The sequence below is a fragment of the Nanorana parkeri genome, unplaced genomic scaffold, assembly GCF_000935625.1.
Source record: "Nanorana parkeri isolate BGI_ZX_2015 unplaced genomic scaffold, ASM93562v1 scaffold172, whole genome shotgun sequence".
In the NCBI taxonomy this organism is placed as follows: Eukaryota; Metazoa; Chordata; class Amphibia; order Anura; family Dicroglossidae; genus Nanorana; species Nanorana parkeri.
The window spans coordinates 1,578,108-1,596,623 of NW_017306440.1; the positions used below are offsets into that span (position 1 = coordinate 1,578,108).

The following is an 18,516-nucleotide window of genomic DNA, read 5'->3' on the forward strand; positions in this document are numbered from 1 at the left end:
CTTTTGAATTTAATGTCACTTTAACACAAAAAAACTTAATTCAAGAAAGAAATTTGGATGCATCTGTAATTTTTGTTATTCGTTTTCATTCGTTATTTCTGTCATTCAGAAATTCGGATGCATCTGAATTTACGAATTTCCAAAAGTTCATCCGAATAACACATCTTTCTGAAACGAATCGCACATGTCTACAAGATACAAGTGATGAATCCTGTGTTTATTGATGCAAATTCAAGTGTACATGACAGCAAGTTCCCCAGACCAAAGAGCAAACTCCTCTCACATAGTTACATAGTTACATAGTATATGAGGTTGAATAGACACAGGTCCATCAAGTTTAACCTTTGTGTGTCTGTGTGTGTTGTGCATGCATTTGTGTATATTAGGAGTCCCTGTGTGGTCTAGTATTTAAGAGTACCTGTACCCCTGTATGTTACGGTCTCTGAGGACGAAATCTAATACATTTTGTAATAATTCAATGATGTGTGCTGGTATCAATGCTTGTGGCAATGAGTTCCAAAATGTAACCACTCTGACTGAGAAGAAGCCCCTACGCCCTTTGTGGTTAAATCTTTTCTCCACCAATTTTACGTGCTGGCCTCTAGTCCTTGTTAGGGAGTTTACTGTAAAAAGTTTATTGCTGATGTTGCCGTCGCCATTAAACATTTTGTACATCAAAATCATGTCCCCTTTTAATATTCTAACTTCCAGCGTGAACAAGTTTAAATTTACTAACCTTGTCTCATAGCTTTGATCCTCCAGCCCCTTGATTAGTTTTGTTGCCCTTCTCTGGACTCTCTCCAGCTCCAGGATATCCTTTCTGAGTACTGGAGACCAAAACTGAACCGCATACTCCAGATGAAGCCGAACCAGCGATCTATAAAGTGGCAACATTATAGCTTTGTCTCTATAGTACATTCCCTTTTTATTACATGGCAGTACTCTGCTCGCTTTGTTTGCCGCAGCCTGGCATTGAAACTATTATTCAATCTGTGGTCTACAATGACCCCCAAATCTTTTTCCATTTCTACCTTCCCTAGTGGAGTTCCCATTAATGTGTATTACACGTTTCACCAATGTGGCTTATACTCATTCTATGCGAGTATAACTTTTATATTTTAGTCCCTAGAGGAAAATAAGCAGTTAAAAGAGAACTATGGAGTAAGTGTTTTTCGCCATAGTTCTCTTTAGGGTCATGAGAGGACATTTACTAACCTCCTCCTGTGACCCAAAGCTCAGTATAGCCCACGGTATAGTGAGAGCGCCACACCCAGTACGCATCCTGACAATACTGTCGTTATCCACCCAGCTGTGTGAGTGACAGCGGACTCTGCCTATCTAGAGACAGAGCCAGCTGTGCCCTCCACCTCCCCTGTTCGTTCCTCCATACAGCGCTGGAGGATCACAGAGGGGAGGGGGGAATCCCTGCAGAGAGCGGTGACTGACAGTCACCGCTCACTGCAGGGAGACGATCGGGAAGTGAGCAGATCAGCGGCATGTTTCTGCTCACTTCCTGATCAATAGAGCCAACCTGTGACAGCTTCTTTGTCACATGTCGGCTCTTACTGTGAGGATGAGTGGAAATCACTCACCTCATAGTTCTCCTTTAACCCTTGCAGGGCGGGGGGTCGGGTTAATAACCACCTTGCCCGGATTTGTTCTTCATAGCACAGTTGGAGGACCGGAATCACCCACCCCTGTATTAGAGTGCAAGCTTCTCTGGTGCAGGTCTCTTATTCTATAAACTGTTGTATAAAACTTTGGAAGCAATAAACACAGAAAATAAATAAAAGGTTAGCCTTGGCTTGGCTTTCACACACAGACCTTTATTTCATCAGCCGCTTTACTTGTCCTTTGTACGGTATAGGACAAATCTGCATTAAACTGCAGCTTTGGTCAGCCAAGCATCATTATTCAATTGTGAGGCTGAAATTAATCCAGTGCATAATATTACAGATTTTAGTCCACCTACATAACAGTTCTTCATCATAAAAATGATTAGTTGTAACGTCCCCGTTTCTTTTGCAATAAAGGACACGCTAATGGAATGTTTTGCCATAATGCGATCTGCTGTTTTGAAAGTGATTTAAAAATGAATTTAACAAATAATAAAGTAAACGAGCTGTTTGCAGGGAGGAATCAATATATTTACCAGTTAAAGCTGAAATATAAAGGGGTTGGGTGGGTGGGGGTGTTGGTGATTGGGGGGGGGTCATTATTGCAGATGCAATAGCTTATTTTAAAAATGGAGTTGGAGAGTGTTTTGTGGCTGTTGTTATGGTGCAAGCTTTATAAAGCTAGTTTATGGACTGTCGCCCCTGCCGCATACCTTTCCTTTCCATTTCAGGATATTCTTGCGGTTTATCACGCAAAGCCAGGTTTGCTTAGCATGTAATTTAATCTTCTGCCTGACAGGCTCGCTATTACTTGGTTATAGCTAAATTATTCTTTAATAAAAATCTACGCCTTGTAATCTGTATTTTATTAATTTGGAGAGCTGGTTTATCGATTGTCACAGACGCTCGGAGCGCGTCGTTTGTCATGGTTATTGGGGGGCTGTCAGGTTTTAGTGGCATCGCAGACTGCGGAAATTTGGAGGGCACCTTACATATAACTCTTACCTGGGGTGGAAGCGCCAACGTTTGGGCAATGTCAGGTGGGAGCTTTCAGAGCTCTGCCTGTCAATTACAAACAACAAAAAAAGAAATCTCGTGAAGCTTTTCTGGCTCTGATGGATCAAGAAGAGCTCACTCTCCTCCGACCCATGGCACAGAAGTTTGTAAGTGCACAGCATAGAACGTTGTATGTAGGAGTTTGTGAGTAATGCACTGATACATTTGTCTCACATTGCGCTGGGGGGGAGGGGGGGTGCTGTCACAATAGATGTATAAAATATGACAATTCATAGTCATGGTTAATATTCATACCAATGTAAATTGAGAATCACATAGTTGATTTTCCTTAAGCCATTTGCTCATTGGTATTGTACAGTATAGTATTGTATAGTTGATTAATATACTGCCATCTTGTGGTCATTTTGTGGTTAGTGCACCATGTTTTTCTGTGTTCCCTCCCCACCTGTGATGTAGTTCCCCTTTCTTGTTCAAGAACTAGTCGAGTGTCATGGCTGCTTATAACAGGACCACATGTACATGCTTGTTTGAAACACTATCATCCTGGACCTTCAAATGCCATCTATTCATTCATCTGCTGTATACTGTTGTCTACTCTACCTGCTGCATGGAATAAAGCACTTTGTGGATGAAAATGTATTTGGTGAGTTCAGCTATCTGATAAGGATTGCCCGCAGTGATTATATCTGTGTGTACAGGCCAGGCATAGAGGTCTCAGCAAGGGATAAATAACTAATACAACAATCGGAGTCAGAATAGGGGTTATATCAGGGATAGGAACCTTGCCACTCCAGATGTTCTGAAACTACAAATACCATTATGCTTCAGCTTCTTTGAGTCATGCCTGTAGCTGTCAGTCTTGCAATGCCTCATGGGACTTGTATTTCCACCACAGCTAGGGTGCCGAGGTTGCCTACCCTTGAGCTACAGGTGAAACTCGAATAATTAGAATACCGTGCAAAAGTAATTGCAGTAAGTGCTGCAAAAGGGGCCCAAACCAAGTACTGAGTACATATGCATGCTTGTACTTTTCAGAGGTCCGATATTGTTCTATGTACAATCCTTGTTTTATTGATTGCATGTAATAATCTACTTTTTTGAGGTTGTGGATTTGGGGTTCTTGGGGTTTTCATGAGCTGTAAGCCATAATCATCACAATTATGACAAATCATGGCTTGAATTATCTTGCTTTGCATGTAATGAGTCTATCTCATATATTAGTTTCACCTTTTAAGGTGCATTAGTGAAATAAATGAACTTTGCACGATATTCTAATTATTCGAGTTTCACCTGTATATTGTAATACATTTAACATATAAGTACATCCAATCCAAACCTAAACTCTTATAAGCATGAAGTAGTATTGAACTCTCAAACTTTTTTTTTCATAATGTCATCAATAACAATTCAATAATTATCAAAAGAAACAGCTCAGCTCACCCCACTTATGTGTATTAAATGCCACATCCGCTGCACGGAAAAACTCTCTCCTTGAGTATCACATCAAAGAGATAACCGTGGTTGTCCTTTTTACAGACGCATATGAAGTAAATGGTGATATTTCTGAAGTATTTTGTGTGCCGTCATCTTCATTACTTTTTTTTTTCAATAATGAATCCGGACCAAACAAATACACATCGGCCACCAAAGTATTTCTTTACATTTTTGCCCAAGCACTTATGGTCTTCATGTTTCTGAACATCTCCAACTCTCTCAGCTCGGCCTCCCTAAACTTCCCGTCCAGTACACGATCACAAGGACAGAGGAGTCTCCCGCAGCAATCCATCTACTAGCTTGTAGACGTGTGGCGGCAAAAGTTTCATTTCGGATTTTTAGTTATTTAGTTTTTTGGGATCCGGGTCTGAAAGTCAATTCCTTTCCTCAGAATCAGACATTTTCTTTAATTTCATATACGTCAGATAATTTCGAAAAAAATTTTGTTGGGGAAATGTGACATTAAAAAGAAAAATATAACTTTTTTTTTCTTACTCTTTAAAGTCCACAGAAACAAAACAAAAAGAAGGCGTGAGATTAGGATAGTCATTACTATCATTTATCATTTAATAATAATAATATTATTATTATTAACAAGTATTAGTTTAGTATATTATAATATTGTTATTACTTTTATTGATATGTATTTACTACTAAGAAATATATTATTATTATTATTATTTAATCCTTATATGATGAGCTGGTTTTCTGGCTCTTGGGCTCAGGCTGTGAGAAGTATTTGGAGAATTGCCTTTTCTCACCTCCCCCATGGAAGGCTGACCTCATATAGCCTGCCCTGCAGTCTGCTGTCACTGTCGCTAATGGAAAGGATTCTGGAGCACAGTCATTGCTGTATCCTGAGCCACATAAATCCCAAAGAATTTGTAGGATTGCAGCATTACTAAACTACTGTCTACCCTACATACTCTAAACACGTCTTGAAGGAGAACTATGGGGTTAATGCTTTTCCCCATAGTTCTCCTTAGGGTAACGGGAGGACACAAACTAGCATCCTCCCATCACCCTAAGCTCAGTGTACTGCTCGTGGTATACTGAGACGCCGCAGCTGAAGCGGATCCCGACAATTATGTCTGGGTCCGCCTAGCTGCGTGAGTGACAGCTGGCTCTGCCTATCTAGAGGCAGAGCCAGCTGTACCCGCCCCCTCCCCCGTCCGTTCCGCCAGTCAACGCTGGAAGCTCGGAGCCGGGAGGGGGGAATCCAGCCCCTCCCCTGTCACGGCAGAGAGCTGCAACAGGATCGAGAAGTGAGCGAACGCCGGTATGTGTTCGCTCACTTCTCAATCTCCTGAGCCGACCTGTGACAGTCTCATTGTCACAGGTCGGCTAGAACTATGAGGTGAGTGAAAAGCACTCACCTCATAGTTCTCCTTTAAAATAACGCTGCACACAAATGTTTTATGCGGCTGCCTTTAACTTTTCCTGTTTATATAACTGTGTCTTGACTCCTCCGCTGTCCTGTATATCCATGCCTCCCATTCTCTTATTCCACACATAGCGCTGTCCTGTTTTGGGATGTCTATCTTCTATGTCATATTTAGAGATGATGCCCATTTTTCAAGTCCCTTTTTCAAAGTCGCATGGTACATAGCAGGATTGATATCAAGCAAGAGGTCTGTCAAAACATCTTCCATCGTGCTGGAAAACTGCTTACAAAAGAAACTATGCACCGCTCATGTGCTGCACATAAAGAATCAATGATCGGAATATATCACACAGGGTTGTCATAACCACCTTCTTTGATATAATGAATCCTTACAGTGCATTCAGGCCTTTGTAAGCTTAGAGATGTAAGGCCTAAGCTATTTCGGTACAATCGAAAATGGTTTACGGTGGGCACACACACAATAGAAGTGAACGGAGAAGAAGAGGTTGGATGGCTGGCAGTGCCAGTCTTGTGATGCCGACAGAAAAATGTATGATGCTCATAATTAGAGATGCACCGAAATGGAAATTTTAAAACCGAAACAAAAAAAAATGTCAGGCCGAAACCGAAAATGTTGTTTATTTTTTCAATTTTTTTAAATATTTAATTTTTTATAAACTTCTTTTTTTTATTTTTTTTATTTTTGTTTTATTAATTAATTTTTTATTAAATATTTTTATTTTTTACTTTACTTTTAGGGGCTTCGGGGAAATATTAGGGGTCTAAACAGACCCCTGATATTTCCCTTTTAAAATAGAAAAAGAGATTTAGGACACAGAGTCCTCAATCTCTTTTTCTGTGTCCCCTGTTATCAATGAACAGGAATCCTCTATGAGTGTTCCTGTTCATTGATAACATGAGAACATTGTTTGTTTACTATAACCACAATTATGAATGAATGGGGGTGATGTAGATCACTTCCATTCATTTATAATTGAGGATATAGATAACATACCATATTCTCAATTATGTACACACACTCAGCGATCACTGAGTGTGTGTACATTGCTTTTCTCTCTGACACGCTGTCACAGGAGGCTGATCGAGCGGTGTAGAGAGGAAAGCCCAGCCTTCTGTGACAGCGCTGTCTCCGCCCCCACACCGCTCTACCGGACTGTGATAGGCGGCTGAGCGGTGTGGGAGGAGACGCCGGCCGCTCACAGCGCTCTCGTCCTGCAGGAGTGATGTATATTACATCACTTCCGCATTCAGCGGTCACTCTCCAGCTTCTGTAGCTGGAGAAGAAGCTGGTGAAGCAGATCTTTGCTTCATCAGCCTCCTTGGGGGTCCCTAGGTGACATTAGGGGTCCAAGAGACCCCTGATGTCTCCATAAAGGGGGCCTGTCCGTGTATATTGGCTATCACATAGGGGGCTTCCTAGCCCCCTATCACATAGGGGGTTCCTAGACCCCTATGTGATAGCAATAAAGTTAAGCAAAAACATTTTTTTTAAATTAAAAATACCAAAAAAAAAACACCAACATTTTTTTTTTAAAGTCCCCTGCCCCCACATACACACAAACATGCGTCGGATGCGCCTACATGTGAAAATGGCGATTGCACCTATTGCGCCTCACATGTTACATATAACTGCGAAAGTCAGAGTGAGGGCAATGATTTTAGGGCCATTAATCAATATTAACACTAAACTGATGAGCAGTAAAATCTTTTAAAGCATCGCCTATGGCCAATTTTGGCTATGGTATTTTTTTTTGCGATTTTGCGGGCGCACGTAATTTTAAAGTTTGACATGTTTGCTGTCTATTTACCCAGCATGACCCCATCTTTTAGATTTTACCAAAAATATGGGTAAGGATAAATGTTTTTTAAAATAATGAAGGAAAAACATTTTTTGTTTTCTAAATTTACGGTACTGTTTCATTATATAGTACAACCCCCCCCCCCAGTGGTGATTAAATACCACCAAAGGAAAGCTCTATCTCTCCCCAAACAATTGTTAACATAAATTGCAAGGCTATAGTCCGGTCATGCTTACTGGTGAAATTTTTGACTGACTGGTGAGACACCCTAAAATTTTTCAAGCCCTGACTATAACTAAGCAAGGACATCCAATTTAACCCCTTGATAGTCATTGTTGAGGTCATTGGCACCTAAATTCCCAGATCCTATTTGGCATCTTCAGCATGTATTCGGTAACTTTTGCAAATAACTGTTTTAATATCCTGCTTTTTATATGCTGACAAATGGACATAAAATGGGGGATGGGATGCAAAAATATTGGTTATTTTACACACAACTGTTGTAACCCTGTGTCCCTTATATAATATATATAATATATCCCTTATAATACTGTGTCCCTTTTATCTGTGAACACGGAGAGACACGGTGCCATTTGCAGCCTGGAGAGGTTTGTTTGTAAACCAGCTTCCAGTGATCTCCATGACTTGCTGTTATGGTGATCACATCATTGGGACACACTATTTGGTTCTTGATCATTCGTCTATGACCTGACCGCATGGTGGTCATAGAACTGCGCACTCAAAGTTCAGAGCAACAACAAAGCTTTACATTCTTGGGTAGTGGTTTATGAGAACATTTATCTAAAGACTGCAGATGGCAAGTGGTTCAAGACGATCTGTGACCTACCATTAAAGGAGAACTATGAGATGAGTGATTTCCACTCACTTCATAGTTCTAGCCGACCTGTGACAATGAGACTGTCACAGGTCGGCTCAGTAGATCGGGAGGTGAGGGAACACATACCGGGTTCGCTCACCTTCCGGTCCTGTCACGGTTCTCTGCCGTGACAGGGGGAGGGGCTGGATTCCACTCTCCCCGCTCCGATCTGAAAGCGCTGACTGGCGGAACGGACGGGGAGGGGGCGGGGACCGCTGGCTCTGCCTCTAGATAGACAGAGCCAGCTGTCACTCACGCAGCTGGGTGGATTCAGACAGTAAAGTCGGGATCCGTTCCGGCTTCGGCATCTCCGTATACTGAACTTTGGGTCATGGGAGAACGCTAGTTTGTGTTCTCCCTTGACCCTTAGGAGAACTATGGGGAAAAGCCCTGACCCCATAGTTCTCCTTTAACCTCCTTGTTCTAGTGACAACTCAAGTTTGGATTTCTCATCACTTTTGTTTTCGTGACAATGGCCACCATGGCAGCTGTAGAGGATGAATCTACCTAGTGGAAACACAGAGCACAATAAAAACCTGACAGGGGTTTAAATCTTCCCCGGCTCCATCTAAAACTACAAGGTACCCCCAGGCTTCTTCAAGGTATCTCTGACCATTTGTCCATTTTAGACATGTGCAATTCGTTTAGTTTGAATACGAATTTTCGTTATGACAACATGAGAGCCATATACAGTATATAATATAATACTAAAGCTGAGGCTCCTAGACCCAAATGGTATATGGGATCCGAATTTCCAAATTGCATTCGGAAGCTCCCGAATGCCATTCAGGTCTGGGGGCCTCAGCTTTAGTAATATATGTATATGGTTCCCAGACCCGAATGGCATTCGGGAGCTCCCAAATACAATTCAGAAATTTGGATCCTGAATGCCGTTCGGGTCTAGGAGATTCAGCTTAATTATTAATATCTGTATATGGTTTTCTGCGGTTGTCGTAATGAATATTCGTAAACTCGTCCGAAACTAACAAAAACTCGGATTTCGTCCGAATCCCAAACCCCGAACCGAATTCAATTTCAGACATGAATCCCAAAATAATGAGATATCCGACCCCAATTTTTCCACAGCCTACATGTCATTTCAAGCTCTGCAGAGGACAGACATTGAGATCTGCCTCAACACAATCACGTGTTCATGTGCTAGGTTTGGTTTTATATGGGCATTTGTTTGCATCACAACTGATTTTCTCCAAATCAGAGCAGAAGGGCCTCCAGAAGCATCTCAAATGCCTGCCAAATGCATCTGAAATGCCTGCTATATCTGCCAGGCTACGCAAGCCCTTTCACAGGCTCCACGGCTGCAGATATCAAAAGCAATCTCTACTTTGTGTTTTTCTGTCTTGTTCTACCTGTCTGCTGTGCCGTGTAATTGGTGGCTGCTGTGAGGTTGCAGCTCCTCTTGCCTTGCCGTTCTGACCCTTGCTCTGTATCAGGATGACAACTGGTGAGGACAGGCTTCAGTGACTAATTTGCTCATGACATAATAGGTTGCCTTGCAGAACAGGGGATGGTTCTGCATCGGACTAGAAGCAAAATAATGTACCTTCTTTTTGGCACCTGAGTTTTCCCCTCCAAGTGTTAAATTGTAGCCAGGTTGGTTTTGGTGTCCATATGTTGGCCATTTCACTTTGTTGGAGATGGGGAGAGGGGCATCTACTTTAGTAGGCTTCTGAATAGGAAATTGCCAATTGACCCAGCCCATGCCTCAAGATTGGTCAGTAAGACCGTGCCTCTCATTATGACCAGTTATAAGGCAGGAGGTGGCATGGTGTGGAGTTAAGCACTGACTTTTTTATTAAATGAGATGATGTGCTGGTACTTTGTGCCTTGTGCTGCAACAATGCGAGGCACCAGTCCCCACCACTGGCACACAGTGGCCAAAAGCATGAACGGGCCCTTCAATAGGAGAACTTTGTGGATACATATGTGTGCATTGTATACCATAAGAAGGTGCAGACTTTAACCACATTCACCAACATTTACCATCTACCTGCACCGCTTATCTTCTCCATGTTGAATTGTGTCCTTCTTTCTCAAGTTCTGAAAGGTTAAAGTGCATCTATACCCAAAGTTTTTTTCTGTTAGTTGTTGGATAGAGTGAGGAAGGAATAGAACTCGTCAGGTGTCTCGTACCTTGGTGTGAGCCTGAAGTGACGAGGAAGGTCTCCCCTTGTAACTCTGGTCTCAGCCCCACTGGAGATGAGGCGGCAGTTGTGCAGTCTGAGAGGGGCACGAGTGCCTGTGACTCAAGTGGGTGTTGACACACCGAAGATGATGGTGCTGATGACTGATAGAAGAAGCTGGTGGTTTCTTAGCAGATCAGGCAGCACTGGTGTGAGGAGCAGATGCAAAGTTGGGAACAGGCCAGTTGGGTAACATGTGGGCTGGGCAGGCCTTAGGCCTTCAGGCTCCCTGTGCAAGAAAGCTTTACAGAGCCCCTCAGTGACCACACTCCTCAGTGACCATACCCCTCAGTAACCCCGTAACCCCGCCCAACACGTACAGTGTTATATGATGTCATGCGCCCTGCCTCCAGAACACGCCAGTGGCTGAATCCAAAAGAGCATAGAATTTTTGTTTGTTTGATGAAACGAGTAAAAAGGTTTTTAGTTTTCATTTATTTCATCTGAAATGAATTTTTAGTCGTTGCACATGTCTAATAATACGTGTGTGTGTGTGTGGGGGGGGGGGGGGAATTTTAAAAGAAGTCCTCAATTTCTTTTTCTGCAGCCTCAGCACTCAATGAATGGGAAGCACTCAATACAGAGGCTCCTCCCATTCATTCAGAAACTGATGATAGTAAAATATTTTACTATCACCCGTTTATGAATGGGGAGGGGCTTCTGTACTGAGTGCTACTCCTCATTCAGAAATTCATGAATGAACACGAAGTGATGTAAATCACAGCCTGTTCATTCATAACTGGGGAAACAGTACTATGTGTCTCCAGTTATTTACAAACACTGGAGTGATCAGAAGATCACTCCAGTGTTTGTTCTGCACAGAGGATCGTTAATATCACAGATATTTACAGATCCTCCGCTCGGCCACGCACACAGACGCTGTCATCCTGAAACTGACAGGATGACAGCGGCTCCGATCTCCTCTCCGCTGGGCCGTCCTGACAGCTGCGGCTTCTCTCCTCCTTACCGCTCTGATCTGAAAGGAGGGGCTTTTGATGTGAAAGAAGGGGGACTTGGATGTGAAAGGAAGGGGACTCTGATGGGAAAGATGGGGGACTCTGATGTGAAAGATGGGGGATTCTGATGTGAATGGAGGGGTTTTTAATATGAAAGATGGGGCTTCTGATGTGAAAGATGAGCTCTGATGTGAAAGAAGAGGGACTCTGATGTGAATGGAGGGGTTTTTAATATGAAAGATGGGGCTTCTGATGTGAAAGGAGGAGGACTCTGGTCTACAAGGAGGGGGACTCTGATGTGAAAGAAGGGGGACTCTGATGTGAAAGGAGGGGGGCTCTGATGTGAAAGGAGGGGTTTTTAATATGAAAGGTGGGGCTTCTGATGTAAAAGGAGGAGGGCTCTGGTCTACAAGGAGGGGGACTCTGATGTGAAAGGAGGGGGGCTCTGATGTGAAAGGAGGGGACTCTGATGTGAAAGGAGGGGGCTCTGATGTGAAAGGAGGGGTTTTTAATATGAAAGGTGGGGCTCTGATGTAAAAGGAGGAGGACTCTGGTCTGAAAGGAGGGGGACTCTGATGCAAAAGGAGGGGGAAACTCTGATATGAAGGGGGCTTTGATCTGAAAGGAGGGGCTTCCAATGTAAAAAGGAGGAGGGGCTTTTTATGTGAAAAAGGGACTCTGGTATGTAAGAAGGGGGACTCTGATGTGAAAGGAGGGGCTTTTAATATGAAAGGAGGAGGACTCTGATGTAAAAGGGGTCTCTGATCTGAGAGAAGGGGCTTCTAATGTGAAGAGAAGGAAACTCTTCATCGTCATTGTATAATATTTGTTTGCTTGCATCATTTAAACTGCAAAAAATAAAATAAAATAAAAAAAAATATATACAAGCTCTCATGAGCAGAGCCCTCCAACCCCTCTTGTATTGAATTTTTTCGTATCTGTACGGTCTCCCTTTATGTTGTACAGCGCTGTGCAATCTGTTGGCGCTATATATATCCTGTATATTAATAATTAGGGATGCAGTGATTTCCAGTCAGTAATGTATAACGGTATAGCTGCACATCAAAGTCTCCCTGTGAAAACATTTGCGAATGTTGCTATCTTAATGTAAAGTGATCGGTGAATGTGTCAGCTCTGACACCTGCTCAGCTGAGGTTGCAAATTGCCAGCCAGAGTGCATGCAATTCCCAAATTTCGGCCATGTCAGAGGGAGGAGGGATGAGGGAGGGTGAATTGTGTCTTATTTATTTTCCTGGTCTCTCCTCCTCCTCTCCACACTCAGAGCCCTCTCCCTCTGTACAGCAGGAGGACCAAGCCTTTCTGCCATTGGCTATTGTCCAGCGCTGCCAGCCTTCTATTGGCTGCCTGGAAGACTTGTACATGCTGATTGGTGGCCTTCTCCCCTGCTTCTTATTTTCTCCAGCCTTATCATATAGAAGTGGGATAAACCCTGGAAGGTGGAGATGCAAGGTTTGTTACATCTTGTTCTATTTGTGTTCTGTGTGGCTGGGAGGGGGGTGAGCTGGAGGCTGCTGGCTCTGTGTGCTCTGGGATCTGGGCGGCCTGGCTTTGATCCCATGCTGTGTGTGCCTTGTAAGAGGATGAGAGGGGGGGGCTGTGATCTGGTGGGCTTAGCTCTGGATCATGTCACAGGCATGCTGCTGGGGGTGGCCATGAGCTCTGCACAGCCCTGTATGTAAATGTTGCAGGATACTGAGCCACTGTCAGCTGACTGCGATCAATGTGGGAGAATGGACATGATGGATCTACAATACTTATTGCAAAGTACCAGATGTGTCTATACTGATCAATGTGAATGCTAGAAGTCTTCTACATGATGCTCAGCAACAGCCAGGAGTCAGTTCTGGGTTCCTAGTCCAAACTTGGCGTCCGCTCCTTTTATTTTATTTTTTAATTACACTTATTTATTTATATAGCGGCGTCAATTTGCATCCTGTACATTCACATCAGTCGCTGCACTCATGGAGCTTACAATGACAGGTCACTATCTGACATGTATACACACACTCCTACCAGGGTCACTATAGACAAGTCTATTCATCTACCACAAGGGAGAACATGCAAACTCCATGCAGATAGTGTCCTGAACGGGATACAAACCGAGGACTACAGTGCTGCAAGGAAAAAGTGCTAACCATTGAGCCACTGTGCTGCTCCATGCCGCTCATCTTCGGCAACCACTCGACCTTGAGGATATTATTATTATTATATTCTTTCCTCTCCGTTTTCTTCCTTCTTCTATCATCTTTATTCTTCTTCCTTCTTTCTTCTTCCTTCTTCTTCCTTCCTTCCTCTTCCTTCCTTTCTTCTTCTTCCTTCTTTCTTCTCCTCCTTTTCTTCTCCCTTCTTTCTTCATGTTTTCTTATTACTAATATTTTATTATCTATGTTGCTAAAATGTGTATCAAAGCTTTATTTGTGTGTGTGTGTGTGTGTGTGTTGCGTCTCTGTGCTGCTGATCTCCCCCAGACTCTTTCAGGCACTTTCTGTCCGTTTACATTTACTATAATGTGTTTTTTTTTTTACTATATATTTTTTTACTATTAATATAATTTTATTATAATTATTTATTTTACTAATATGTTTCAAAAATTACCTTTTTGTGTGTTTTAATTATTTTTTTGGCCGGGAAGGGGGGTGTTTATTTAGTTATTGTGCATTTTGGGTAAAAAATAAGTGTGAGGGGGGAGGTAGGTACGGTGCGCACACGCTGGGGGTGGTCCTGGACATGAGGTTTAACCCTCTGCATTTTGATATACACCTTACACACTTTTACCAAACTTTTGCACTGCAATGAAAGCCTGAAATTCTAACACGTGGGTTGGTAAACTGTGGCCCTCTAGCTGTTGTACAACTACAGGTCCCATGAGGCATTTCAAGACATACCGATCCAGCGCAATCAGTGGAAATGGAACACTATCCTGTTTGTTTTTCTGCCCCTGGCCGGAGTCGGGGGTAAATAGATGGCCATCTGTTTAGACTCGGCTGCCCATTCAGCATCTGATCGTGCCCTCCTGAAAGAACGGCTGCCCATAGACCTAAATTTGCAATCCGATTGGGTCTACCTGAAAGACTGACAGGCATACCCAATTGGACCGCCCGTGTGAAAGAGGCCTTTACGTTATATGCATGTAAATGTTGACATGCATATTATATGATCACTGTTATTATTATATGGTCATAGTATTACATTTCAAAAAAACAAAAACTAGTAAGGTCTCTTTTTTTAAGTGATGTCTTACGCAATTCATAGGTTACACCTTTAGCTACATATGAAATAGTAAACACAATGAAACCGTACATTGATTCATTGCCATTACTCACTGACACTTGCCGACTATCTGCAAGTGTCACTCTACACAGGAGCGGCTGCATTTTGGGGTGGGGGGAAGCAGTGACCCCCCCACTGCAATAAAAACAGGTGTGTGGTTTTGTATGTTGTCGGTGAGCTTTGTTATCGGGAATGGAGAGGACATTTTTCCATTAGGGACAGAGACTGCAATAAAAACCTGACAGAGCTCTAAGGTCCCATTCGCACCTCCCCAGTACAATGTGGTAACTTGCACATTGCAAAGTAAAACATTTTGAATGACACCCCGATGCAGCACCGTGTGCATTGCCATAAATGCTGCGTGTGGTTTTTCTTTGGCCGCTTTGGTGCGTTGGTAGACCATTCATGTGCAACACACATTCACTCAATGCAGAAGGGCGCCAAGGGCCCTAACCCTTCCGCACTTTTGCCAAAATGAAATACAAAGCTGTGGATGGAGTGAGACTTTTCGAGTAAACATTCCGAATTTTAGATTGTGACCAGATCGCTTCAAGTATGATGGGAAACATTTACTTTAAAGTATATCTAAACCCTACAATTATATATACGATTTAACATGTTATTTCAAGTTTTTTTTTAAAGCGGACCTTTAACCCCTTTCACCAAAAATCACAGCAGCGTGCAGCTCCGCATGCTGATTTTAAAATCATATTGCAGTCATTAGTTAATCAAACATGCTTTTCATAGACGCTCGATCGCTTGTATCAGAAGCTGTCCCTGCCGTTGCCGGTCCCGAGATCCGTTTTGCCCGATGCGGCCAGGACCGGCACGGCTCTGTGACAGGAGATCAAAGGGAGTTCAGTACACAAACTCCCTTTGATCTCCTATGCAGAAGATCCAGCCCTGCATGTAATCACTGAATTACATAAATCAAGGCAGGCCTATGGAGCTTTTAGTTCGGAAAGTACATCCATATCCTTTAACCTTTGGAAACATGCATTTTTATGTGATGCGCTTCCCCGTTTCCCTAGAGCTGTTGTTAGCAACATTTACAGCTAGCAGATGGTATTTGGTTTCCTGGCAATTTAATGAATTTTGATAGAAAAGATAAGAACATTTGCTTTGCTTAGTAAACTTCCTCTCTTGGCTCATAATTAATGCAAACTCATCAAAGGAGCTTTAGCTCTTCCGTGTGGGGAGATTGGCGGGGCTGGGGTAGTCATATCACATGGCTAGGCTGAAACTTCTGCTTCCAGGCCAGATCTTTAGCAAGAAGATGGGGCAAGAATTGCAGCCTTGAAATAATCGCAGATGCTGATATGAAATGGCTTATAGGGCACACGCCACAAAAAGGTCAGCGGGCTGCAGTGTGTATCCCTCTGCTTGGCTGATTTGTGACCTGTGAGTTTCTGTCCTTAAGCAAGCATGCACTCAGTGAAGTTAGAACTTCCGATCGATCTCTGCATACTTGTTGCTTATTATTGGGCATACGACAGGCCTGGCTAGAAGAAATCAGAGCTGTATCCATACTAGAACACAGGGGCGTCCTGAGGCTGGGTGACACCCGGAGCGGTAACCATAGAACAGAAACCTGTAAATTCTGACTTCATTGTTTAAAGTATATGTAGACCCTAGCAATGGACTTCTCTTATTTGTTCCCTTTTGACTTGTCAAATATGACATTGACAAAGTTTGGGTATCTGTTCACTAAGTGCAAAAAAAGAACAACAGAGAAACTTCTTTCTGTAAAAAATCCAATGAGCTTCTAATTTCCTGAGCAAATTCAAGCAATGTTCCTAACCCTGCGCAGTTCTTATGCAATGTACCAGTCCTAGTTCTACGGTGACAACGCTGCTCCTCCATAGATGCAGTACAATGAATAAGCGTTGACACCCTAGAACAGAAGTCTCGAACTCCATTTCCTCGTGGGCCGGCTTCTGCATTATGGTTGCCCTCAAAGGGCTGGTTGTATCTGTAAGACTATATAAATGTATCTACTCTTTATTATATTAAATCATTGCCTCTGCATTTGATTACAGTGGTACCTCGGTTCACGAACGCTTCTGTTTGCGAACAATTCGGTTCGCGAACAGGAAGTTCGGCAAAATTTTGCTTCCGTTCGCGAACTCTGCATCGAATGACGAACACAACCACAGCCATCTTCCCTGCTCTGACATGTGGTCGTGGCTTCCTCTAGTCGAGATCGCGGTCTGATCACAATTTGATTCGGTTAGCGACCAATTTGGTTTGCGACCAGAATTGTGGAACGAATTAAGTTTGTGAACCGAGGTACCACTGTATTACCATTTTTAGTGATAACTTAATAACTAGCTCTGAAAGTAGAAGTCTAGGAAAAATAATGGCAATTAGTGTAATAGTACGGACTCTCAGATGGCTGTGCAGGGTCTGTGGTGGGCTACGCAGGTCTTATGGTGAGCTGTGCGGACTCTCAGGTGGCTGTGCAGGTTTTATAGTGGGCAATGTGGACTCTTAGGTGGACTATGTGCGGTCTATGCTGGGCTGCACCGACTCTCAGGTGGCAGTGCAGGTCCTATGGTGGGCTCTCGGGAGGCTGTGCAGGTTCTATGGTGGGCTGTGAGGGTTCTATGATGGGTTGTGCGGACTCTCAGGTGGCTGTGCGGGGTCTGTGGTGGGCGGCGCAGGTTTTATGGTTTGCTATGCGGGGTCTATGCCGGGCTGTATGGACTCTCAGGTGGCTGTGCAAGTTTTATGGTGGGCTATGCAGACTCTTAGGTGGGCTATGTGCGGCCTATGCTGGGCTGTACAGACTCTCAGGTGGGTGTGCAGCTTTTATGGTGGGCTGTGTGGACTCTTAGGTGGGCTATGCGCGGTCTATGCTGGGCTGCACGGACACTCAGGTGGCTGTGTGGGTTCTATGGCGGGTTGTGTGGACTCTCAGGTGGCTGTGCGCTCTCACCAGGGTCCTAGGGCTGGGCGGACGTGAAGGAGGAGATTTTCGGCTGGTGCCCTTGCTGGGGACCTTGGCAGCTTTCCTGTGAAGCCTGGCACCTGTTTACAGCACCGGCTTTGTTTTGAAAAATGTAACGCTGCAGGAAAGGTGCGAGGGCCACATGAAATGGCCTGTTGGGCCGGATTCGGCCCACAGGCCTTGTGTTTGACAGATGTGACCTTGGACATGAAATATGTTACTGGCAGGATCATTGGAGGGAAGAAATCATGATTATAAAAAAGACTAATCCAACCACATCTCACAAGTATAAAAATACCAAAAAAGTGCTAAATTATATAAAAACAAAAAAAAAGCCTATACACCATAAACCCCCCACTTCTTTATCACACACCATGTGTACACACGTTCATTACCGGTTATATACCCACATCAATGCTGTAAGCCGATGTGCATCAAATCATGTAACACAGACTATGATAAAATAGAGTGTACAAATATTTTCTAGGTGTCCAATATTGTTGAATATAAAGTGTTCTTGGTTGTGAACGATTCCACTTCAAATGCAGCAACAATGCCTCCGGGCATCGTCCTTTGTGAAATCCTAACCATTTTGGTAAGCCAATCACTCGCTGCCATTTTCACCCCTTTAAAACAACAAGGTCTGATTTGCGCTGAATAATTTCTAAAAAAAAAAAGAGAGAACTCCGGGCTTCCTCTTCAGTACCAACAGACACTGAAGCATCCAGTACATAGAGAGTGAAAAGAGACGCTCATAATATAAAATAACCTTTTATTTCAAATCGCTAAAAATGACAACTTGTGTGTACACTTGCACTAGGTATCACAAGCTCAGTCAAGTTCTGCGTGCCCCATGTGTCATCATGTAGCCGCTTGTATGCGCGTAATAGTCACAGTGCTCAAAAAAACA

General features: G+C 43.3%; 1 protein-coding gene across 2 annotated transcripts in view; it reads left to right on the top strand.

Moving 5' to 3' along the window:
- Window positions 1-18,516, top strand: part of CTBP1 (C-terminal binding protein 1) — a 326,081-nt gene that overhangs the window by 95,362 nt on the left and 212,203 nt on the right. The window contains exon 1 of one of the 2 annotated variants that reach the window (XM_018554764.1): window positions 12,757-12,835. The exons of the other annotated variant lie outside the window; for it this stretch is intronic. Coding sequence (XP_018410266.1) covers window positions 12,829-12,835 — 7 coding nt within the window. The 5' untranslated portion in view covers window positions 12,757-12,828. Of the gene's footprint in view, window positions 1-12,756; window positions 12,836-18,516 lie in introns of those variants that run through there. 2 annotated transcript variants of the gene reach the window in all.